The following is a 24,032-nucleotide window of genomic DNA, read 5'->3' as shown; positions in this document are numbered from 1 at the left end:
TGTTTGGAAGTGCCACTTGAATTCTCCTAGAGCCTGAGTATTGGAGACAAACATTAATACTAACCTTGCAGAACGATGACAACCCCTTACACGCCGACATCGTTCATCCAGATGACTCATAGCACTCCAGCAACGCCGACGCCAGCGCCAGCACCAACCCGCGGTCGTGGAACAGGTGCCAAACGCGGACGCCAAGCCTCGCGGTGTCATTCCCCAATGTGTCCACCGATTCCCCTCGCCCCCAGGCACAATCCGCGGCCTAGCAACCCCTACACCTGCAATGCGATTCACCCGGCCCAATGGGCCACTCCGGAGTCCCTGCAAGTGCCACTGCCACCGGCTCGACATCTACTGTGACTGTCCCTGCTGGGTCGAGTAGCGCTGCAATCGCTGAGATGTGTCGATGGACAGTGGGGATGATGAACCTATGGCGACGCAGCCCCCGCCTGTTACTGCTGCCACTTCTTCGACAGATGCGATAACTCCACAGCCTGCGACCGCTGCGCGTCCCGCGGGTGCCCCAGACGAGGATGCAGAGGGTGAAGACGAGCTTTTGCCTGCAATGGCGGATGATGACTACTCTGCACAGTTGTCATGGCAGAGTGAGAGTAAAGATAATCTGAAGTAACTTGATGTATTTTGTTCGGTTTGACAATGTGTCGTGCTCATGATAATCTAGGGTTCTTATGGACAATTTCAGTCCGGGACAGTACGAACGCTTTGAAGCCTATCGACGTCACGCGCTACCGAAGCAGGCTATACGGAAGGTGCGGGTATATGATAACATGATATTGCAGTCTCATTTATGACGTCATGGATAGGTCATACAGCAAACGACGGGACAGCAGGTCTCTCAGCCCGTTGCGCAAATAGTAGCAGGGTGTTGCAAAAGTCTTTGTTGGCGAGATCGTAGAAAAAGGTGCGCTTCTTAGTTATGCACCATATCTTACGATGTGTTCTCATTTATCTTGAACTTAGCTCGCCATGTCCAATCAAAGCGCAACGATACCGGCCCCCTTACACCAGACCACCTTCGTGAAGCGTATCGAATGTATCAGGCAGAGACCGGTCGTGTGGGGAGTGCACGGCCAACGCGAGGGAAGCGGCTGTTTGTCAGGTAGCGCGTGATGATCAGACTTGCGGTACCATTATATCATGAAGTGGCAACCTGGACATGAATTAGCACCGGGGGGCCACTTGTTAGCGTTCGATAGCAAGATAGAAGTATATGGACATGATGGTGCAGGGCGTTAAAGTGATCTGATGGGCCTGTACAAGCGCTATGATATTAGGTCATGATTTTGCCAAAAAGCCATACATGTTGCTTGCAGTCCACAAGTGCAATCTCTGATGCCAATGATTAGCTGTGTCCGATGGTGCTGTCAAGATCATGAAACTAGCCAAGACTACATTGACCGACGCTACCGGGAATTAAGTCGAACACGGCAGTCGCGATGAAGGATATGACTTGTCACGTGACGGCAGCAGTAGCTGTGGATACACAGCCTCGGGTGTAAGTGAGGTGAAGCTTGTAGTCCTCATCCATCTACTCCCAAGCTCAATTCCTACCAATGAAGAAACTATTCGGGCGGGACAAAGCAAAGCAGCAAAAGGTAACGTCGCATAGAGATGCTGATGTTGTCATCGACGATGTACGTCTCTGATCACTTTTGGCAACTTCATCTATGTCATAACTCGCAATATTGCTGACTCGAATTTTGATCTATATCCATAGGATGCACCACCTATGCGCCCCCCGCGCCCCTCAGAAGACCACCGTGACTGGGAGATGCTATCTGACCCCCCTGTCCCTTCTAGTCCGTATCCTCAGTTTGCAGTGCCTCCAACGATACCAAGTCGCTCGTCTTCTCTTGCTTCGCTCCCACCTATCGTATTACCCCCGCGTTCTAATAGCCCGTATAGCGCCACAGGTCACACTGCCCCCCACCCCAGACTAATAACCCAAACCCAACCCATACCGTGCGGAGAGACGGACGCAAGATTCAGAAGGCGCAGCCTGCACCTGCTGTACTCGGTATACTGAAGTCCCTTGATCCACACTTGGACCTCGCCCTTCAACATTCCCACTCACACCACGGCCATGAAGTATCAGACGATTACAGGGACAGGGCAGAGAAGAAGGAGAGGAAGAGTTTCTGGGACGGAATTATGCGTGACAGGGACAGGGACAAAGATAAAGACAGGGAGCGTGGACGTGATAAAGAGCGTGAAACTCGTGAGAAGGAAAAGGAACGAGAAAAGGAGAGGGAGCGAGAAAAGGACAAGGAACGCATTTGGCGCGAGGAGGATAACCCCTCAGAGCTTACGCGCATGATCGGTGCGTTCCTTCAGCCGATACCGTACATTTGATGTCCGCGTGAACTGATATCGGCTGTAGGGTACCTTACAGCAACTTCATCGGAGGACTGGACCCTTGTGCTCGAGGTCTGCGAGCGCGCGTCTTCTAATGAAGCGAATGCAAAGGAGGCTATGAAAGCCCTCAGGAGAGAATTCAAGTGCGTTTCATAGCTAACGCTCAATTTTATACCACTGACAGGGTGCTTGGCGTACAGATATGCAGAACCCAAATCTCAATTATCTGCTGCAAGGGTAAGCATTACCCCCGTCTTGTTGCTTCATCTTGATCTCTCACCTTGGAAAATTCATACTCATCTGGTCTCCATCCAATTTGCGTTACCGTTCGCACAGTTATGGGCAATAATGCTCCGCAACGCCTCCGACATCTTTCTTACTCAGATCAGCTCCCGTAAATTCATTGACACCCTCGAGGACGTGCTCATAAGCTCAAGAACCAGCCCCGTCGTCAGAGAACGACTAATGGAGGTGCTTGCCGCTGCAGCGTTCATCACCAGTTCACGTATGTGTTTTTTTTATCTATCGCTGAATCCGTTCTCGACTTCTCGAACCATCCCCCTTTGCTGGATATCTTTCGAACTATCGTTCTCATCTGCCGTTTACTCCATATACTTTTCGGAAACCCGTCTTTATCGGTCTCATTCCATCAAAACCCACGTTTTTTTTAGTGTTACTGACTATCTTGCTTGTCCTTCTTCACAGGTCCTCACCCCTCACCCAAATCCGAACCATCGCCGTTTTCACTCAAAGATCGCGACCGTGATAGGGACGGTTTCCGTGCACTATGGACGCGATTGAAACCTGCTGACAAGCCCGATGTGGGCATTCCCTTCGACACAGAGGATGCTATGTTTAGCCCTCCCATCGTTCCAACGCGTCCGCCGATAGGGGAGGTCAGTGCCTCGTTCTGGTTTATGACAGTACCCTGATCAATCCTCTTGCTTTATTTTTTTGCACACTTTTTGTCCTGGTGATCTATTAGCGGCCGTCAAGGAAGAGCCTCCACCAGCGTGGCGTTATTCCTCCTGAAGAGGACATGAAGCGTTTGTTCCAGGAATGCAAAATCGCAAAAGGAAATGCGAATGTCCTTTGCGAATTGCTTACATACACGAAACCGGAGCAGATAGAAGGGAGCCTAATACCGGTACGTGTGATCTCTCAGTTACTTATGATCTCCATGTTGTCGATCTGCCACATCACCTTCGCGTGGCATTATGACCCTTCTCTTACTAACTTCCACGCTGACAATCTCAATCTGACTAATTCATAGGAATTTTTGTCAAAATGCCGCGCGTCGCAAGAACTCATATATACCCAAATCCCATGGGCATCTGCAGGCGCTGAACGATCACGCCTTGACCGAGAAAGGAATGCAGAAGGAAACGGACGTACGAAATCGCAGCTTGACCTTCAATTCAGTTCTCCACCGAGTCGTGATTACCATGGCGGGGATGCGAAATTATATAATGCAGATGGAGAGGAGCAGACTGCGGAGGAGGAGCTTCTTGGCGCGTTGCTTGAAGCGAATGAGGCGCTGTTTGGGGCGATGAGGATGTATGATGATGTTATGCGGGTTGCGGAGGAGCGGGTGGCCGTTGAAATTAGTAGGAGGGATGTGAAGATGGACCGAAGAGTGAGTGTTTTTTCTATCTTTCTCTCCACCCGAGTTATTCGTTTTCCTTGTCATTTTCCCGCTTCGTCGTTTTGTTTTCTTCCTGGCTGAGACTGACATTTCGTGTAGCACATCGAAAATGAGTACCTTGGAGAATCTCACCACGATTATGGTGGTTCCTCACGCACGCCATCACCGATGCCATCGCCACCTGGCTCGCCCCGTCATCCCGATCTCCCTCCTGTTGTCCCATCACAAACTCATCCCCTTCCTCGGGTCCCTCCTGCGCTTTCTCCTGCCCACTCACACTACGGTTCACCACCGCAGTCTATGAGCACACCGACACTGCTCGCTCCGCCACCTCCGCCCATAGGACCTCGTTCGCCTGCATTCCCGTCACGCCCACCCTCGCCAGATAGGGGTGGTCTCGTACGTGCATCAAGGGGGAATTCGCTGGAAAGTATGGGTGGTGCTTTGGAACGGCTGCACATGGAGGATAACGACGTAGATGAAGAAGAGGTTACATCTCCCATACGACCAAGCGCGAAGGCGCTTGGGAAGAGGAGGGTCGTTGAGGAAGCCGAAGATGGTATGTTACGTTTTCATCTGTTGTTGCGTGGTTTCTAATGCGTGATGGATGTAGAACAATACGACTCGAGTGACTTGTACTACGAGCCGAGGCGCGAATCCGTTGCACTGGACTCAGATGAGGAAACACGCGGTGGGGATCATGCAAATGCCTTATGGGGAAGACCTACGCAATACGTGTATGACGCGGCTGCTGAGCGCACGGCGCAGCATCTGCGAGAAGGTAGAGTGAATGTAGCTGTGAATGGGGTGCATTAGGGTTCTTTTGATAATTGGCACTTGTGGTTCTGCTACTAATCTGTCTCGAGCTTCATTTTAAGTACTTGTGGTTAGAGAAGATGTCCATTTCATTCCTTCACATCATGTTCAACCAATTTGTATATTAGCTTCTGTAGTCAATCATCCAACCCTGCTATTTATGTTTTCTTTTGGAACTGTTTTCATTGATTACAACAATTGCAATACCAGTGTAACACCCTGCTCTACGTTCTGCTCATTCGTATACAAAGTGGGCTCCGGCGTTTCAGCTCCAGACTTCTAAGTAACTGATGTGACTTTGTGAGTTTCAGATCTCTACACCGCATTGCAAACAACAATAGGCACAAACTCTAGCGTATATGGCATCCACATCAGCGTCCGCACTTGTGCAGGAGCTAGACGACGTACCCGACGTGCTCACATGGCTCAACGACACACTTACACCGCAGGACAACCATGTTCCGCTAGCTACTCTCGAGTCGCTGCTGGCAGACCTGCTGACAGCCACAGACCTTTCAGCAGTAACAACTTCCGCTGCACTCGAGCGCACAATCGACGAGGTGTCGCGCAGCGCTCCCCGTCTCACCTATGACCTGCATTTCATGCGCGATGGTGCCCTTTCCCTACATTCTGCTCTCGATACCGTCACCGCCCGCATTCCAGCTGGAACGGGGACTTCTGCTGCTCTCGACAAGTTGCAGACTCTTGACACTGCAAAACGACGGATGGAGGCCGTAAGGGATGTGCTGCGTGAGGCAGAGTCGTGGTCCAGCTTAGAGGCCGAGGTTACTGCATTGTTGGCGGAGCGTGCATATGACAAGGCTGCTGAGAGATTGAGCGAGGCTAGCAGGAGTATGCCTGTGTTTGCTGGAACCCCGGAATACGAGCCCCGCCGTGCGCTGATGGTGTCCCTCCAAAACCAACTCGAGGCTGCTCTCAGTTCTGCGTTGGTTGGCGCGATCAACTCGGGCGATACGGCGCTTTGCAGGAGTTTTTACGGCATATTTGCTAACATACAGAGGGAGAGCGAGTTCAGGAACTATTACTTTGGCTCTCGGAGAGCAGGGTTGGTTGCGTCGTGGCAGAGCGAAGTTCTGGAAGACACGGAACCGTTAGTGCCTGCGGTGCCGAAGCAGACGTTCAGTGCCTTCTGGGCAAGTTTTTGCGCGAATTTCCTGCTTGTGGTCAATGCGGAGCGCACGTCTATTCCTGCCATCTTTCCTGATCCTCAAATCACGCTCTCGACGTTCATCACTTCCACTCTGTCCACCTTGCAGCCTTCGTGTCCGCAACGCCTTGCGTCCCTTTTCAACACCGCCGGTTCATCTGCTCTCAAGGATGTCATATCCATTTACAAAACGACAGAGGAGTTCGCGGCAAGCACAGACAAGATCATGGAGAAAATACAGTTCTCCGTTATCCCTACAGACAATCCTTCGGATGGCCCTTTGCCTCCGAAGCACACACGCCGCCGCTCCATGCGTATGTCCATGTCCTGGCGCTCGAATTCAGCCACGAACTTCTCACGAGCGCAGCAGTCCACGCTCAATGATGCGCTTGACTGGGACCAAACACTCTTTCAGGCGTTTCTAGATTTCCAGGTTGAGTATGGCACACTGGAGCGGCGCCTCCTCTCTGATGAGCTATATTTTGCCTCCACACTCACTCCTAACAAAAATCCAAACGCGGACCGCGCCCGTCTTCTTCGCGAGTGCGCGGTTGATGTGTTTAGTGTCGCAGAGGAAAGCCTCGTACGCTGCATGGCATTCACGTATGGATATGCTGCTCCAGGACTCGTCTCCGCGTTGGACTTGTCTCTCTCGTCCTTGGTTGACTCTTGGACCCAATCCCTGACTGCAAATCTTTCTGCTCCTTCAAGTGCCCCGGCGGAATCTGAAGATGATCTCGCAGATCTGGATTATTCCCCGCAGGACTGGAGCAACATCCAACTCGTTTTACATCTCCTCGCGTCAACACGGGCCGTGCTTGACCGACTTGCGACCTTTGAAAGCAAGCTGCGAGCTGCACTCGTACAGATAGCTACGGCGTTCCGACTGGCACAGCACGAAGGCGGGTTGTATACGCCTGGCGCAACCAAAGGTGCTGGTTTGCTCCTGGCGCAGTCCCCCCTGAATAGTGCAGCTTTGCATGCTCTCTTATCCTCTGCGGAATCTCAGCCCCCCGTACCACTGCTCACCACAACACGTGCATCTATTGCATCCCTTGCCAGGGCCCTTCAATCGTCCCTCCAGCACACCCTTCTTGCCCCCTTGCACGCATATCTCTCATCCTATGCATCTCTTGCCCTCTGGGCAGCACCGGGTGATCCCAAGTCCATGCGCACGGCCAGTGACTTGCATGTGCCTGTGTTTTCGCTTTCCCCCAGCGAGATCGTGCAACGCGTTGCGGAGGGGCTACTAAATCTCCCGCGGCTCTTTGAAGTGTATGCGGACGACGATGCACTGGGCTTCTCGCTCAACACACTCCCGAATGTTGATGAAGCATATTTGAGTGGTCTCGGCGAACAGATGCATGTGCAGTCACCTGAGCTTGGGCACAATCGACGGGCTTCGCTTGTCTTGCCGCTCAAGCCGGTAGTGCTGAGCCCAGAGGCAGTTGCGGCAGCCTGGCTGTCCTCCCTCGGACATTCTATTCTATCTTATCTTACCAGCAACGTCCTACCGAAGATCCGCACGCTCTCCGTCTCAGGCGCAGCACAGCTCTCATCGGATCTTGGGTATATGTCGAATATCGTTAGGGCACTCAATGTTGAATATGAGGAACTGGATAGGTGGAAAGAGTATGTGGGGATGAACGACGAGGAAGGAAATCGAGTGGTCGGGGAGAAAATACCTGGAGATCAGGTGTTAGTTCTAGTGGCGAAGATGAGAGGGTGGACGTGATGATAGTGATTGCTGAAGGTCTTTTTGTGCATTTTGTTCTAGCCAAACACAGGTTCGACTGAGTACATTATGAATTACGGTGTCATAGGAACCACTGTCTTCCTTCTATTGGGTCTACCTACGGGAGACTAACGCTCGCGAATTCTACGGCTTTTTCTTTTGGTCCGCTGCGAGGAACGTCCTCGGTCGAAATTTCTAGGTCAGGAGAGTGGCTCGAAATGTTTAGGCTTGATATTGCCCGCAGGCAGGTCGTCCGAAATCTCGTCAACATCTATTTGGGAGTTAAAATCGAATTCTCCAGCGATAGAAGGAACAGCTATGTTCGAAAATTGTCTATAGTCAGTCGCAAGTCCTACAGTACGGAAGCATATTCAGTGACGTGACGAAGGCATTCTGGCAACTATACTTCTGGAATCGGGACGATATGCTTCGCGATTGTCGACACCGTAAAGTGAAGAAGAGACGATGCGCCCGCCGCCGTGCAGCAGCTGGGATGATGTCACTAACTTGTAGGGTAAGTACTAGCGCCTTTGCCACAATTTCAAACGGTGCCCTCATCCACCTCCTGTGTAACGAGATGGATATCCTTACAGCTTTATGTGTAACTGCAGTGCCCTCCGGCACCATCCCATCCTCATCAAGCAACACCGACGTCTCTACCTTGGTATCAAGGAACAATCTGACGGCTGAAAGCCTTGGGACAACACTGGCTATTGGTGGTACGCAGAGGGGCTTACCTGGACCTGGAGTGACGCTTTCCATGAGGAACCGCAAAGGATGAGATAGAGGTATGGTCTCTCGTACAGCGTAAATATGTTCCAAATTGATGTGCCATGCTACAAACCCGATATCCTATTTTGCCAAATACTATGCAGTAATAGTCTCCCCTAGCCTGACCAATCGAAGGAAGACAATCGTTCCTTCGTCACTAGTATTAACTACTTATAGACGCAAACAAACGGCGCGCTTCAAGCTTCAAGCTTCAAGAACAAGTTCGAGTTCGCTATGCGCTCGTCATGCATAGTTAATAACTAGTGGTGATATATGGTACAGATCAGCAAGTGCAAAGCAAATAAATACACCAGTGTACTATCGTGCATATGGGTGGAATGAATGCTGTCCGCGACTCGACATTCTCGATGGACCCAGTCCCTGGTTCATTGTCATACGCCCTGCATTCGCATTCGGGGTAACAGCGCCTGTCATGCCCTGCCGCATCCGCATTCCCATGTTGTTCATCCCCATCCCCGCACCTGTGCCCGCGGCGTTCATCATCCCCATCCCTGGCATCCCCATCCGCATGGCGTTCATACCCATACCACCCATTGGATTTATACCGCCCATCATGTTCATCCCCATGGCGTTCATGCCAGCCATACTGCCCATACCACCCACACCGCCCATGCCTCCCATACTATTCAGACCGCCCATGCCTCCCATGCCCATGCCCATCATCATGGGATTCATCATCCCCATGTTCGCCGCTCCCATCATCGGCATTTGACTCATGACACGCTGATAAAGCATGTTCGTGGCTGCAGGGTTAGGCTGTTGTGGGAAGCCCATGGCGGTAGTGTTTGGCGTGCGTGAGTCGGAGTCGTTGAAATAGGGCTCGCGGTTGCCCTGTTGCATGTTTCGCGCTTGATCGCGCTGGCTTCGGGGTTGAGCGGCTTTGACTTCGATCTGTTACAATATTGAGAGGATAATATGTTCAGGAGGCGCATCCATATGTACCTGCTTGTCATCCAACATCAACCCGAGTTTCCCCACGAATTCGTCAGAGTTATTCGAGTCCTCAAAGGTGACGAAGCCAAAGCCTTTGGAACGGCCTGACTCGCGATCGACCATGACTGTCGCATCAACGACCTTCCCAAACCGTGTGAAAAACTCGCGCATCGTGTCTGCGGTGGTAGTGGGCGCGAGACCACCGACGAAGTAACGCGTATTTCTTAGGTGCTCTTCTCGGGGAATCGCGCGTTTTGGGTCAATCTATGGCTGTGTTAGTGGAATTGAAAGGGCTGCACGGCGGAGACACTGACAGCCTTCCCGTCCAAAATATGTTCCCTTCCGGTGACAGCATTTACGCTTTCCGGCTCATCGAAGGTCAAGAAGGCGAAGCCTCTTGAACGCCCGTCTGGGTCGCGCATGATCGTACAGGCATCCACCTTGAACGCTCGTCAGTATCATACCCCGCGCACAGCATTAATCGACAGCTCAAAGCCAAAAATAAATTACCTTGCCAAACTGCGAAAAGTATGTCCTTAGACCTTCTGCTCATGGAAGAACACATAGGGCAGTAGTCAGTAGATAGATTTTGATTCCATTGCATGGATGTATACCATCTGTAGTGTCCCAGTTAAGGCCGCCAATAAACATTTTGCTATCGGAGGTGAAGACCATATGTGTGGCAAGGATCCGTAGGTGACGCAAGGCAAGTAGTAAGAGTAGAGGTGTCGATGGGTCCACGGAAGTATCCAGAAAGATATAAGTGATTAGTGACCAATCATATAGCAAGTAGCCACGAGAGTATGAAAGATAGGCAGCATAGGCGATGCGCAGTGTGTAGGTGCAGATAGTAAGCTCGACTGTAAGCAGTAGTAGCAGTGCAGCGGCATGTACCGTAACTGGTAGGCCCTCGTTCGTTCTTCTCTCATGAAAGAACGACAAGGGTAAACTATTGTGTAGCGGAGACAGAGTCTAGAAGTGCTTCGCCTCCAGGAGAATACAAACGCAAAATAACTATGACATATAGCAAAGCGTGCACTTACCCTTCATCTTTCATTTCTGAAGGTCGTATAGGCCTGTCTGCATGGCTGTCGGTCGGTCCTTCGTGTGTTGCTATTGCCGATGGCCCACCTTGCGCACTTGGATTTGCTGGGAGTGGCAAAGGTGGCTTCTGAATACGCTCCTGGCTCGGTGTCTGCTGGTACACAGAGAACTGCTTTGCAACCTGGGCTGAATACGACAAAGCATAGTCGCTTTTTGAAAGCTGAGGTTTAGCAGGTAGTGATGACGCAGAAGTAGCTGATGTTGAAGTCTCCGTCTTCACAGGTTCAAGATTCTTGTCTGCGTGTGGAGGGGCCTCGGTGGTGGGGGAGGCCTCATCGTCCAGTGGCACAGTGAACTCGTCATCATACAAGTCTGTACAATGTGAGTAGTTGCCCTAGAGCCGATGCCCTGTAATAATGCTCACCTCCGTAGAGGTCGGAATCTGGGTTTTCCTTTGAGTTTGCCATGTCAATGAGCCTTCAAGGATCGGTTAGTTAGTCGAGGGTTTGTCCGTGTGGCTGAGTACTTGTCGTGGTCGCTGTCCAAGGTAAAGAGTTAAAATGCCGAGTCCTGTGCACTTTCTGAGGTAGCATGATGCTCGACCAAACAACCTATAAATAGAGCTCATTTTTTGGAAAATAAAATTTGTTACGAGCTATCACCATAGCCTACATATACGAAAGGTTTGACTAGCCCAATCTCAATGGGAAATACCCCTTGAACACGATCTATACTCTCTCTGCAAGTTGAAACTTATGATAGTACTTAATCTAGGTGAGCGTTAGCAGATAGCTTAGGGGGCAGAATAACCACTTCTGCCGCTTTCCAACATGCTGCGGAAGGACCAAGGTACTAACTCTTGTTTGGATGTGGTCCTGACTCCTGAGCACTCACTGCGACACCTGGGGGTCATGTACGACGAGTATGTATATCAGCGGAACAACCGTGCTCCATAAATGCCTCCTGTCTACAACATGAAATACATAATTCTTTATTCCAACACCGCAAAATCATACTGGTGTACATTCAGTACAATGCCTTGATGAAAGTACATGCGCAGAATTGACTGAAAGTAAGAATAGTTGACGTGACAGAAAAATGACAGGACGTGTACGACAATCAGAAGCGAGAGACCTTGATAAAATAAATAAATAAAAAAGGTTAGATGTGAAAATCGCGAACAGACCATATGATTGCAAAGACGTACGTCTACTGATTGGAGATCTTGAAAGACGTGACCTAAAACGTCGTGCATTAGTACTCATAAAATTACAAGGATGTTGAATGATGACTGTACCTGCTCTTCGTTCATCGCAGCAGTGACAGAGACCACGACACTGTCCCCCTTATCAAAGCCCTCACGAATGTCAATACCAAGCTTTCCTTCGGGAAGCTTGACATCCTCCTTCATCTTTCCATCAGTATCCATGAGACTGAGAAAGCCGTCATCGATACCGACCTACCGTGGGCTTCAGTGACTACAGCAGACAACGATACAAAAGTACACTTACGACCTCGTACTCGGTACGTTTCACGTTGGGAACGTCCATGTTGTGGGTGGAGGGGGAGATATCTTCCTATTAAAGGGGGGTATAAGGAGCCGTAAGTGGCGGCGCTTATGACCGAGTCAATTCCTGATACTTTACCATCTTTTTATCAGTGAAGATCTGTGTGATCGGAAGGTAAAGTAGCAGTTGGCAGGTTTAGTGGAACATGAACGCACGTCGACACCGACGAGATGGACCTTGGCGTGACCGTGTTTCCCAGTCTTAGAGGTGGACATCTCGACGATCTTGCAGGGACGACCTGGAATGGAGGTATCGGGCCGGCAATACAGGGCAGATACAGTTCTGCGCACCTTTTATGTTAACGTGGCCGTTTTTACGGAGCGCAGAACATTGCATAGGGAAGGTGAGCGAAGCACCTGCGCTAGCCTACATATGACGATCATTGCGATCAGTATCTGCCACGATCGTGGGGTGTTATAGAAGAGATGGGCGCACTTGCTCGAACTGCTGGTTGTGTTGCTCATCGTCAGACATGATGGGGGAATAAGAAGTAAAAACAAAAATCTAAGGACGGATAAGAGGAAGATGGCGATGAACGAAAGATTCGCCCTGTAGCAAAAAAGCGATCTAGCTTTCAATCTCCGATGGATGTTTCCCGTTTCTGATCAATGGTGTGTAAGGCAGTCAACTATAGTCAGCATCGGCTCATAAGTAACGACGAACAACTCAGTAATACAACTATCCTTCAAGCTTGCACTAATTTGGGGCTTGAGTTTGATCAGGTACAAGACAATCATTGCTATGCATCCGTTTGGCGGCACACCGATATGTCCTAGATGCAGTAAGGCTGTTTATGCTGCAGAACAGGTGAGCAGCCTCGTTCCGTGCTTCTTGAACTCCTAATGATATCCGACAGGTGATGGGACCTGGCAGGAAGGTGGGCAGATCGTAGTACTCTGCATGTACCATATTATTAATCGACGTAATCAGCTTTATCACAAGGTGAGTTCCCCCACACGCATCGGCACGTGTGATTTACGACAAGTCCGGTCAGCCTTGCCTGGCTTGCACGACGTGCAACAAGAGATTAGACTCGTTTACGCTGCTTGAACACGATCAGGAGGTGAGCCTTGCCTGTGGATATCATTTTATTGTGTAGCTTACCCTTCCCTCCTCAGCCATACTGGTAATCCTCACGAGTCTTCATGTCTTCCAATCATTGACCTGATTTGCAGCAAAACCTGTCACGTTCGAAACTTCGGTACTCGCGACCTGAGACATGCTAATCTCCCCCATCGCGATGATATGCCCTCCTCACCTGCACCATTTCCTGCGTCACCTGTGCGCAACTCCTTCCCTACACCCCCTTTCACGCGCGGTCAATCAGTAGATTTGAGCCAGCGGCAAGGTGCCCCATCCCCGGTGCGTGCGCACAATACTGGCACAGGACGCTATGCGAACGGTGCTATGTCGCCACCGCCCATCCTCAAAGCGAACTCGGTCCTCCCTGCGCGGTACAATCGCTCACCCATCAATCCCATTGCTGAACTTAGCTCTGAAAACACAAATGAACCTATCAACACAAACACGGACTCCGAGGAAGAGATAGAAGAGATGTTGGAAGAATCCACGCCACCTCCTGCCATCACCTTTGCGGGGACGGCTACTAGCACAGTCCGCGTCGGCGATATGCCGCGTACTGTCCCATTGAGTCCGACGAAGTCAGCAAGCAACGGTACTAATGCTACGTCTACCCCGAAGTTTTCCCCTGCAACACTTGGACGCTCCAGTTCATCTTCTATGACTCCGTTGCAGCCGACTGCCACTGGTACACGGTATGGCGCAGCACTTGGTTGCGGCGGTACTCCAGTAAAAGTTTTTGCTATGGGGACCACACCAGCTTGTCCACGGTGTGGGAAGAGCGTTTATTTCGCTGAACAGGTAAATTTTAATGAGCGCCTGATGCGAGTTTGGCTGATGTGTGTGGGATAGATGAAGGCCATAGGAAAGACTTGGCATAAAGGGTGTTTGAGGTGCAAGGAGTGCAATACCTTGTTAGATTCGACTAGATTGACGGAGAAGGACGGAGATCCCCTTTGCCATCGATGCTATTCAAAGGTACGGTCACCCTTTCTTTTCGTGTTTTCCGTGTTTCTTACGCATGAAACGTAGCTGCACGGCCCAGCGGGAAGTGGCTATGCTCTGCTCGGTAAAGCTGGCGGTTAGGCATATATGTCGGCGATTTAGGCTTCAGGACCATCATTCGCTTGCACAATTAGTGTGCTATCAACTTCAATTGGCATATGAATGGACGCTATGTATTTCCCGTTTTTGTTTTCTTGATTTTGACGAACTTTTGTTTCTGATGATGAGATATTACTGTACTACGACTCATCTTGATGATGTATCGATACCTCTCGCTGTCTCCGCTATGTTCTTTTTGCTACACACTTCATAGATTGCCCAATGCTGACACCATATTTGTCGAGCTACCGATAGCCAAACTTCCAGTACTGCCAATTGATGCGTATGCCATACACGACTTGGTGTCTACATTGCGTGTACTCAAAGGATGAGATGAGCGTCATGACATATCATATAGGATGGGAGACCTCTTCGTGACGGACGAGAAAATGATCAATGATGACTTTCGGTATATTCAGGAGAAGCACAGCAGATAAAGAGCCAGAAACGGGTCCAGCCTCTAGGTCGTCTTATAGTTGCGTCAGGGCGTGAGGTCGTCGCTGCGGGAATAGTGACAACAGCAGGTGTGGTGGATGACGTGGAGACAGCAGTATGCGGTTCCGAAAGCGGCTGAGAGTGAGCCACTCCACTAGATTGCTGGGTGAGACCGCTCTGCGGAAGCCGTGAGCTCCCTGCAGCAGCGTTATTGGGCCTCAACGGAATTGGCCTCCGTTTCTCTCTCGCTGAAGCGTTCCTCTATTTGATATTAGGTGGAGTTAAAACTTCTGGAAGGAACCAAAGAACATACGCGTTTTCCCTGTGCACATGGGACGTCGACTAGCTCGTGCCGCGGTGTCACAGAAGGAAGGTTTCGAGCCCAGTTGAGAGGACGGGGTCGGGATGGCGTACCGAAGATATCAGAGCGGTTGCGGTGGAATAACGAGGAAACGCGACCAAGTAGCGTGCTTCCATGCGGTGTCGATGATAGACTGACATGGTAGCGACGTGGGGAGACCTGAGATGGAGGTCAGAAAACATTCAATTTGATACTATGTAAACTAATGACATACATCGTCAAAGAAACCTGGGGGCACACGGCGAGCAGGCTCGAGTCGTCGAACCGGGCGACGTGATGCACCAGCCTAGTAGCATCGGTGTAAATGGAATGATATTTTGAATGAAGACGTCACGTAAAACTCACAGTACTTGGATCCAACAGAAGGTCATCGAGACCGGATTCTCTAACAATTGCAGAAACATCCCATGTATACGCGTTCTTGTCATCGCAGCCAGTTGCTAGTAGCTTCCCATCTGCCGAAAATGATACACAGTTCAGCGGCTCTACGTGCTGGAGGGGCGAACTGATGGGCTGGTCATTCTCGAGATTCCACAATCGCGCTGTCTTGTCGAACGATACACTTGCGAGGATGCGACCATTCGGAGATACTGCAATTCCCCAGACGCCGTTGGTATGCTCATCCAGAACCGCGATCTGCTTCCATGTTATGGTGTTCCATTTCCTAACCGAGTGATCGACTGATCCGGAGATAAGCGTCTTTCCGTCCGGGGTCCAAGCCAGGCAATGTACTGAACTTGTGTGTCCTTCTAGAGTTGCGACCAGCTTGCCTGTCTTGGAATCATATATTTTGATGGGCCCTTCTACTCCACCAGTCGCAATCAAGGTCATGTCTGGCGAGTAGACGACGGTGTGCCCGGCCTTAATCAGTGTGAGGACGATCGCGCCGCTTTCCACTTCCCATTGCCTTGTAGTCCCATCGGCGGATCCGCTTAACACTCGTTGACCATCTTGACTCCAGCAGACAGAAAACACACTGTGATTGTGCCCCGTCCATTTTGCGATGATCTTGCATGTGTCAATGTCCCATAACCTCACTGCACCGTCCTCACTCCCGCTAACCACTTTCTTCCCGTCCGGAGACAAAGCTATAGTGTACACTTCACTTTCTCCGTCCCGCAAGTCTTCTCCTATCTGCTTCCCGCTCTCCAAGTTCCATATCCGCAGCGAGCCGTCGTTTGAGCAAGTGATGATCCGCTCTCCCCCTGGCAGTTGTTTGATGCCCCAGACAACACCGGTGTGTCCTTCAAACTTCTGCCGGGGCCTCATCACTAATGTCTCCTGCGTCCTAGCTGTGGGTGAGGGCATGCTAGACTATCGGGCGCAGCGTAGTCTCAGTTTTCATTCTTCAAAGTCAAAAGTCATGACTTACGAGGATATCTTTCTGAGCAGGATCCGAGGCCACAATACGCGTCTCGGTCGATTCAGAGTGGAGTCTACTGGAATTTTGAGTTGTCTACATGGTATATTTTAAACGCATTACTTATTGTCCTTGTGTTCACTTCACAACAGCTTACAGCATATATGCTATGCAGTTGAAGCGCCAAAGCCTAAGTAGGCTGAGTCGTTTGGCAGTTATATCTGTCTCTGAGGTGCATTCGTCAGTCACAATCTACAACGGATTGACCACATGTGACCCGCCCATGCGGTGATGACCCTGCACCATGACTTCTTACCCCCAGAGCCAGTGATTAGCGCTGAATCGTGTTTCGTTACCATCATCCTCCCCTATCTGTGGGCGACTCCGCATGTCCTATCCTCACATTGAAATGTCCTCTGAGCAGATCATCGGCCAAGTGCGATATGTTAAACGCACTCCCGCCGTGTCTTATCTTCCGACCGGGCGTGATTTCGACCATCTCTCGCCTCTCAATTGTGGATGAGAACTTGGTAGTCATTTGAGGATCTGAAAATAATTTCAACCCCTCAGTTGCCACTTCTGAGTGCATGTTTCTAATTTAAATCACCTGTTCATCACCCATCACCATCTCACTACTTGTTTAGCAGGTGAAATGGACATTTCACCGGCGCGAGTGGTGAGAGGGGCCTCTTTCCGGTTTCATAATGCACGGTACTAGTGACGATCACATCTGAGCTCGAGCTCGGCGAAGAACCTCGGCACATTCGTTCGATCGAGTACTATATCGAGTAGAGTACGAGTATCCCTTGTTTGGATGATTCCAGACTTACTGATGACTCACATAATACAAGGATCTGCCTGAAAATGTACCACAGGAAATTCAACAACCAAGCCACAATGTGCGGCATTTGGTAAGCGGCTATCCTCGTTAAAGCCGGCGGTTAGGCATGTATTCTGGCGATTCAGCACCATCGTTCACTTGCACGATTAGTGCGTGATCAATTTCAATTGGCATATGAATGAACGCTATGTATTTCCCTTTGTTGTTTTCAAACTTTTGTTTCTGATGATGAGATGGCACTGTACCGCCACCCATCTTGATGGTGTACCGATACCTCCCACTGTCCGCTAGTGGTCACTTTCATATATCCTCGGCTATAGACTACCAAATGCCGACACCATCTTTGTCGAGCTACCAATAGCGCTAAGCTAAGCTTCCAGTACTACCAACTGATCATGGATCGTAGATAAGTATGCAATATATTTCCATTGCATGTACTCAAGGAATGAGATGAGCGTCGTGGCATGTAATGAGATGGGAGAGATCTTCCTACGGACGAGAAAATGGTATATTAATGATGACCCTCGGTATATTCAGGAGAAGTACAACAGATAAAGAGCCAGAAACGAGACCAGCGTCCAGGCTGTCTTATCATTGCATCAAGGCGCGAGGTCGTCGAGACTGGGGCTGCGGGAGTAGCACCAACAGCAGGTGTGGTGGACGATGTGGAGACAGCAGTATTTGGATGGGAAGATGGCTGGAGGTTAACTGCTCTACTACAAGACTGCTGGGTGACACCGTTCTGCGGAGGCCGCAAGCTGCCTGCAGTTGATTTGGATGGATTTGGTCTTCGTTTCTCTCTCGCGGAAGCATATCTCTACATGACATCAGGTGGAGTTGAAACTTCTGGAAGGATGAAAGAAACATACGCGTTTGCCCTTCGCATACGGGACGTTGACCACTTCTACGCGACGTCCGTGCAAGTCGATCCCTGCATCATTTACCCTGCGCTGTGTCCGAGAGAGAAGGTTTCGAGCCCAGTGGAAAGGAGGGAGTTGGGATGACGTATCGCGAGCATCGAATTGGGAGCGGTGGAATAACGAAGAAATGCGACCAAGAAGGGTGTTTCCATGGAATGCTGATGACAAACCAACACGGTGGCGACGTGGGGAGACCTGAGATGGAAGTCAGAAAACAATCGATTTGATGCTAACGACGTACGTCGTCGAAAAAACCTGGTGGCACACGACGGGCAGGCTCGAGTCGTCGGTCCGGGCGACGTGTTGCATCAGCCTAAAATGCATAGGGGTAAATGCAATGAGTTTTTCATTAAAAAAGCGTCACGTACATTGAGTACTGACTTGTTGCCCTGGGAGAGCGTGACCAGTTATGATAATGAAATGCAATGAGACATGTCTGTCGATAACAGTACTTGTCAACTCACAGTACTTGGATTTGACAGAAGGTCGTCGAGGCCAGCTTCTCTAACAATCGCAGAAACATCCCATGTGGACACATCGTGGTCCCAGCAGCCAGTGGCTAGTAGTTTTCCATCTGCCGAAAATGACACGCTACTAGTCACTATATCTGCATGCTTGAGGGAACCGATGGGCTGACCGGTTTCGAGGTTCCACAATCGTGCTGTCTTGTCGAACGATGCGCTTGCGAGGATGCGGCCATTTGGAGATAATGCAATTTCATGGATAGCGCCTAGCACAACGATCTCCTCCCAGTTTGTGGTAGTCTGACATGTCCTGATTGAGTGATCGTGAGATCCGGGAATAATTGTCTTTTCGTCTGCTGTCCAAGCTAGGTAGGCACTTCACCAAACCTGCGAATCCTTTGAGAGTTTGGACGAGCTCGCCTGTCTCCGCATCCCAGATTTTGATTAAATGGTCTGAATCATCCTTAAGGTATCCACCAGTCGCAATCATGGCTGAGTATGGCGAATAAATAACTATATACACGTGTGTGTGTCCGGTTTCAATTGGTGCGAGGATGGTCTTTCCGCTTCCTACATCCAATTGCCTTGCTGTCCCATCGGCGGACCCGCTGACAACTCGCTGACCATCGTGACTCCAGGAGACAGACAATAATTGGTCTGTGTGCCCCGTCCATTTAGCGATGACCTTACCTATGTCGACGTCCCACAACCTCGGTGCACCGTCATGACTCCCGCTAATCACTTTCTTCCCGTCCGGAGACAACGCTATGGTGTACACTGCATTTTCACCGTCCCGCCAGTCTTCTCCTATTTGTTTCCCGCTCTCCAAGTTCCATACCCGCAGCGACCCATCGCCTGAACAAGTAATGATCCGCTGTCCGTCGGGCAAGTGTATGACACCCCAGGTAATTTCGGTGTGTCCTTTAAATTTCTGGCACGGCCAGATCGCTGATGACTCCTGTGTGCTAGTGACTGATGAAGAAGACATCCTCCGACTACCGTGCGCACTGTGGCAATCGTCTCAGCATGCATCATGCTCCAAAGTCATCACTTACGAAGAGACGTTTCTCAGCACGGCCCAACACGCCTACACCAGAACACAAAGTACGCCCTGGCCGATTCAGAGTGGAGTCTACTGGAAGTTTGAGTTGTCTACTTGGTACGTATTAAAACATTGTCCTTGTGTTCGCTTCACAGCTTACAGCATATATACTGTGCAGTTGAAGCGCCCAAGCCTCCGAGTCTGAGGACCGTAATAAGATTCGAGCAACATTCGAATGATATTTCAAGGTGATATATAAGCGTTTGAGGAGGTGTGCCGCGTCACTTTCACCTGGTTCGATCTAAAGCCTTTGCCAAACAACCGCCTGCTCAATCTGACCACATTTATCAACACTTGTCATACACTGTCTAGCTGGTATCCCCCAATTTGCATGCGTTCTTTCGCACCATGTTCAACAAACCGAACAATCTTCGAAAATAAGGCTCCGGGGTACTACTCTCCAACTCGACTCGGTCGACACAGTCCGGACTGGGTGCCTTCTTGGATGAAAACCAACAAAGCTCTCATAGCTATGATTGAGTAAGGGCGCCAGTAAGTGACGTATGCCTTCGCTGGAGGCAATGTTGGTTGATCGTTCATCATGTGTACTTCAGTGCTATCGTTTGCTAGACTCATGGTTGATTCAAGACGGCACTCGAGTATCACTTAAACATACAAACATATCGCGACACCCTTGACTCGTCCTGTGCTGTCTAACAGATCCGGGAGTAAATCCGATACGTTTTTCATCTAACTACTTACGGTGCTAGGGACACGCATCCCAATGATTCATCAAACAACGGAGTACACATTCGCAGAACATAGTAACCTAGATCATGTTGATCTTACATCCTTCGACAATCGCAAACGCATATATGACCGATGTCATCCTACGCCGCCTCAGGCTGCGGGTGCAGCCACCCACCTCCACTTCCCTCTGGTGTTATCCGCCGTCGGAGCTACGGTGTCGAACACGAGCTGCAGACGTATCATGATCAGCAAAAGTATGTATAACAAGAAAAGCCATTGACCTCGTTGTTGGCATCGACCTTCAAGTAGTACACCACATTCGAGATCGTGGCTGTCACACTGCCATATCGTCCACGTCGTCAATCTGAGATACGTTTGAATGACGACCTGATACGCACTTTACCCCGGCTGCAGCGACCATGGTCACTTGTGTTCCACAGTTCCAATTGTAAGTGCCGTCTATCCCGACCATCGCCAAAACTGTGTTGTTCTAGAATATAGGTGAGATTCAAATCAGAATGCTCGATCCCGCAGAAAGACTGACAGTCCATCCGAGGTGATTGGTGCCGGTCTTGAGCGACCCCCTCACGCTCGCGTTGGCAGCGGTAGGGTCGTATGTGGTCACCCACTATCGATATGCCTTGTCAGCACCAGGCTCAGAACACTTGCACAATCTGACAGCTGCCTACCGTCTGAGCTCCTGGATCACCTTGGGTGGCCATACAAAGAACGCCTTGGTTCAACGTCAATACGCGGTTTGACCCGACGTTGGAGAGAACACCGGTGCATGTGGCAACGAACTGCGCCATGATGATATTCGATTTGTTGGTTTGATAGGATGAATGAGAGTGAGTTGGTCTTTAAACCTGCGATTGTAACACCCTTTATATGTGGGTCCTCTGCAGGCTCTGCATTCTGCATCACACGCACGCACCCCTGAATGATGTTTAGTTAACCATACTGTACTTTCCACTTGTCGCCTCGCCGCGACGAAGCTGGAACTTCCATCGCAAAAGAAGTTACATGCATTCGTTTTGTTTTTTTTCGTTTCCGAGGAATGGTATGAGATCGGTGGTGTACTAGTCGCCGTCGCGAGAAAAAGAAATCAACTGATCTCGTATGTAACACCTTTTCCAACGGAAGTGCCAGGGAGACATCAATGATGTCTCATAGCCCCGCAGAGCAGTCTCCGCAAGTAAGCGCACATTTACCCGTAGTGGTGCTGGTTGGCCGCTGAGTTCGCACCAAGTACTAAGTCACTGCGCAAAAGATCCTCGAGAGCCCCTCACACTGCTACCGCCAGTCGCTTTTCAATTTTCGGGTCATAATCTACCACTGGTCATTCCAACACTTCAAGTCTGTTAAATCTGGGCCAGTACTGCATCAATCATTGTATGAACTCAGATTTCCAGATATCTCAGCTTGTGCACCAAGAAATCGGCGCTGGTCTCGTAAGGACTGCGTACGTTCATCAACAAATAGGTCCCTCGAATCAATAAAGACTCTGTGCTTGACAGATAAGCGGCGACCCACCCGTATTTTCTGGATCACGGTAGATCTCAGGGGTATGTCATTTTCGAGACTCTGAGGTACCCGTCCGTCTTCGTCGCATCTTCGTACATTACCCCGCGGGGCGCTTGATCGTCGGGGCGGTTACATAACAGCGCTTGAGCGGGGCGGTCCAGCCTATAGTGTAAGTTCTACTCTAATTGTCCACCGTCCACAGAGAATGTATTCTGCATTCTGAATTACAAATCATACTGGCGAAGGGTTGCATAACACAAATGGGCAGATTATGTACCCCCTCCGTCGTGCGTGTGAGCAGTGGATTCTTTGATCACGATGTAACATGGACTGATCTAGATCTAAACGAGCCTCGATCATCTGAAGTGGTGCCTGCCTCGTCCCTCGCTGCTCACACCATCCAATGAACCAATATGCGGTTCAATGGTGCAGATGGCCTCTCCCCCTGGCCCTAATACTACGCGCATGAGGATTGCATGAAGGGGCTGAACGAAATCATGACCCATGTGTGAGTTGGACTTTTATCGGACTTTTACTCCAAGCACTGTGTCAACAATTCTCAACTCGTTTTGCATGTGCGTTACCTCCTCCTGTTTGTCTCATATTCTCGTACACTATGTACTATGTACCATGTTTCTATATTTCAACCACCACTTCGAGAGTCTGTCTTATCCCTTTGCCGTCACTTCTCGTTTCACTTCACTGATGTATCTTCGAGTTTCCAAGAGCGAGCATGAGCGATAGAAATCAAAACAAGGTATCTTGTGCAAAGTAAGCATATTTCCGCACCTCAAAAACTGGATGTCCAATCAACTTCTGTGGACCCACCCCAGACGTGCAAACCCGTCATCATTTATTGCAAGAAGGCGCGAAGAGGGGAAGGCTGAAGGGCAAGATTTATCTTGCAGCCATCGTAAGTTATAGCACTACAGGTGGGTGTGTCAGAACTTCAATATGTTCGATGTCGTGTAGTACTTGCTTCATGCCAAATAGTGGCATAATGCACTAACCCTTGTAAGTGACGGTCCATCGCATTTAGAAGCAAGTGTCTTCAATCAAGTCGGATAAAGTCTTGTTGCTCCAAGTTCGCACTTTCTCTTCGGAACTCTGGTGCTCCGAACTTCAGAACACCGTAGGGCTATGCTCAGTGTCATGCATGTCATGACTTACTTCAGCCAGAGGTTCGAGTTCAAATTGAGATTCGATATCGTCAGGTGCTACGTGGGGGGCAAGGAGTTTGCTCTCGTGAGTAGTACATTTTATGTTGCCTTCAATCTATGAATGACAGGAGGTGCATGGTTCAAAGGAATATCACGCGATCACCTACTTCGATAAGCCAGGCTGCCTGGCATCGCACCTCCCAGAGTTGCTCCAATAACCCAAGTACCATTGGTCTTCATCGGCTCTTGTACTCTGTGTTCACTACAATTCGTATGAGACATAGACTGCACATAACTTGAATGATATACCTGTCTCACCATCGTTGTTCCCAGTTGAAGCTATGACTGACCCTGCTCAAGTGCCATTATGTAACCGCACCGACGATGGAGCGCCCCGCGGGGTAATGTACGAAGATGCGACGAAGACGGACGGGTACCTCAGAGTCTCGAAAATGATATACCCCTGAGATCTACCGTGATCTAGAAGATATGGGTGGGTCGCCGCTGATCTGTCAAGCACAGAGTCTTTATTGATTCGAGGGGCCTATTTGTTGATGAACGTACGCAGTCCTTACGAGACCAGCGCTGATATTTTGGTGCACAAGCTGATATCTGGAAATCCGATTCCATACGATGATTGATGCACTACTGGCCCAGAGTTAACAGACTTGAAATGTCGGAGTGACCAGTAACTGTTCTGTGGGACAATGAGCATTGAGATATCAGCGATGTCTCGGCAGTGACCATCCCACTCGTGGCACTTCCATTAGAAAAGGCATTACATACATTCCTTGATTTCGCTTACGAGGACGGCGTCGCAGGAGTATTTTTTCAGGAGTATTTGTGTCAGAGATCAGTCGGTTTCTTTTTCTCGCGACGGCGACCACTACACCACCGATCTTGTACCGCATTGACGA

General features: G+C 50.0%; 6 protein-coding genes across 6 annotated transcripts; 4 read left to right on the top strand and 2 right to left on the bottom strand.

Annotated features, from left to right (window-relative positions):
* The first annotated feature begins 14 nt into the window (after positions 1-14).
* Positions 15-1,367, top strand: EDB91DRAFT_1123996 (TAFII28-domain-containing protein). Its single transcript, XM_041318345.1, is given in 7 exon segments — positions 15-205; positions 246-375; positions 412-624; positions 680-767; positions 822-860; positions 880-919; positions 979-1,367. 7 exon segments carry the CDS (start codon positions 76-78, stop codon positions 1,119-1,121), a joined length of 783 nt encoding a protein of 260 aa, XP_041179052.1. The 5' UTR covers positions 15-75; the 3' UTR covers positions 1,122-1,367.
* A 152-nt stretch (positions 1,368-1,519) lies between these two features.
* Positions 1,520-5,011, top strand: EDB91DRAFT_1123990 (uncharacterized protein). The gene is made up of 11 exons (XM_041318344.1): positions 1,520-1,652; positions 1,736-1,891; positions 1,924-2,338; positions 2,399-2,516; positions 2,574-2,610; positions 2,710-2,878; positions 3,079-3,269; positions 3,359-3,520; positions 3,647-4,009; positions 4,118-4,577; positions 4,632-5,011. Exons 1-11 carry the CDS (start codon positions 1,572-1,574, stop codon positions 4,832-4,834), a joined length of 2,355 nt encoding a protein of 784 aa, XP_041179051.1. The 5' UTR covers positions 1,520-1,571; the 3' UTR covers positions 4,835-5,011.
* Positions 5,012-7,903, top strand: EDB91DRAFT_1220913 (Golgi complex component 7-domain-containing protein). The gene is made up of 2 exons (XM_041320901.1): positions 5,012-5,084; positions 5,146-7,903. The coding sequence occupies exon 2, from the start codon at positions 5,194-5,196 to the stop codon at positions 7,735-7,737; it is 2,544 nt and encodes an 847-aa protein (XP_041179050.1). The 5' UTR covers positions 5,012-5,084; positions 5,146-5,193; the 3' UTR covers positions 7,738-7,903.
* Positions 7,904-8,490: 587 nt separating this feature from the next.
* Positions 8,491-11,054, bottom strand: EDB91DRAFT_1123982 (hnRNP A1-gamma isoform). The gene is made up of 8 exons (XM_041318343.1): positions 10,931-11,054; positions 10,506-10,878; positions 10,077-10,117; positions 9,973-10,007; positions 9,777-9,902; positions 9,472-9,726; positions 8,613-9,420; positions 8,491-8,525 (listed from the first exon to the last, which is right to left on the bottom strand). The coding sequence occupies exons 1-7, from the start codon at positions 10,971-10,973 to the stop codon at positions 8,827-8,829; spliced, it is 1,467 nt and encodes a 488-aa protein (XP_041179049.1). The 5' UTR covers positions 10,974-11,054; the 3' UTR covers positions 8,491-8,525; positions 8,613-8,826.
* A 661-nt stretch (positions 11,055-11,715) lies between these two features.
* Positions 11,716-12,885, bottom strand: EDB91DRAFT_1273134 (eukaryotic translation initiation factor 5A-2; the record flags this gene model as incomplete). Its single annotated transcript, XM_041324607.1, has 7 exons — positions 12,510-12,885; positions 12,365-12,440; positions 12,230-12,312; positions 12,153-12,173; positions 12,018-12,083; positions 11,804-11,965; positions 11,716-11,745 (listed from the first exon to the last, which is right to left on the bottom strand). Exons 1-7 carry the CDS (start codon positions 12,546-12,548, stop codon positions 11,716-11,718), a joined length of 477 nt encoding a protein of 158 aa, XP_041179048.1. The 5' UTR covers positions 12,549-12,885.
* EDB91DRAFT_1050690 (uncharacterized protein) lies at positions 12,816-14,240 on the top strand (the record flags this gene model as incomplete). Its single annotated transcript, XM_041313548.1, has 8 exons — positions 12,816-12,881; positions 12,931-12,951; positions 13,005-13,016; positions 13,069-13,137; positions 13,193-13,200; positions 13,250-13,955; positions 14,007-14,132; positions 14,187-14,240. 8 exons carry the CDS (start codon positions 12,816-12,818, stop codon positions 14,238-14,240), a joined length of 1,062 nt encoding a protein of 353 aa, XP_041179047.1.
* Between the last annotated feature and the right edge of the window lie 9,792 nt (positions 14,241-24,032).

Source organism: Suillus paluster (genome assembly GCF_016628075.1).
Source record: "Suillus paluster strain FC165 chromosome Unknown EDB91scaffold_16, whole genome shotgun sequence".
Lineage (NCBI taxonomy): Eukaryota > Fungi > Basidiomycota > Agaricomycetes > Boletales > Suillaceae > Suillus > Suillus paluster.
Note: the sequence above shows the minus strand (reverse complement) of the source record. Positions and strands in the feature narration are given on the sequence as shown.

Excerpts from the sequence above, each read along its gene's own strand:
- EDB91DRAFT_1123990 (XM_041318344.1), top strand. The coding sequence starts at position 1,572 with ATGAAGAAACTATTCGGGCGGGACAAAGCAAAGCAGCAAAAGGTAACG. Across the intron at positions 1,892-1,923 it reads TTGCTTCGCTCCCACCTATC|CGCCACAGGTCACACTGCCC; the intron begins GTATTACCCCCG and ends TAGCCCGTATAG. Across the intron at positions 3,270-3,358 it reads CGCGTCCGCCGATAGGGGAG|CGGCCGTCAAGGAAGAGCCT; the intron begins GTCAGTGCCTCG and ends GTGATCTATTAG.
- EDB91DRAFT_1123996 (XM_041318345.1), top strand. The coding sequence starts at position 76 with ATGACAACCCCTTACACGCCGACATCGTTCATCCAGATGACTCATAGC. Across the intron at positions 768-821 it reads CGAAGCAGGCTATACGGAAG|GTCATACAGCAAACGACGGG; the intron begins GTGCGGGTATAT and ends CGTCATGGATAG. Across the intron at positions 920-978 it reads TGGCGAGATCGTAGAAAAAG|CTCGCCATGTCCAATCAAAG; the intron begins GTGCGCTTCTTA and ends TCTTGAACTTAG.
- EDB91DRAFT_1123982 (XM_041318343.1), bottom strand. The coding sequence starts at position 10,973 with ATGGCAAACTCAAAGGAAAACCCAGATTCCGACCTCTACGGAG. Across the intron at positions 10,879-10,930 it reads AGATTCCGACCTCTACGGAG|ACTTGTATGATGACGAGTTC; the intron begins GTGAGCATTATT and ends CACATTGTACAG. Across the intron at positions 10,118-10,505 it reads TCAGAAATGAAAGATGAAGG|CAAAATGTTTATTGGCGGCC; the intron begins GTAAGTGCACGC and ends CACCTCCGATAG.
- EDB91DRAFT_1220913 (XM_041320901.1), top strand. The coding sequence starts at position 5,194 with ATGGCATCCACATCAGCGTCCGCACTTGTGCAGGAGCTAGACGACGTA.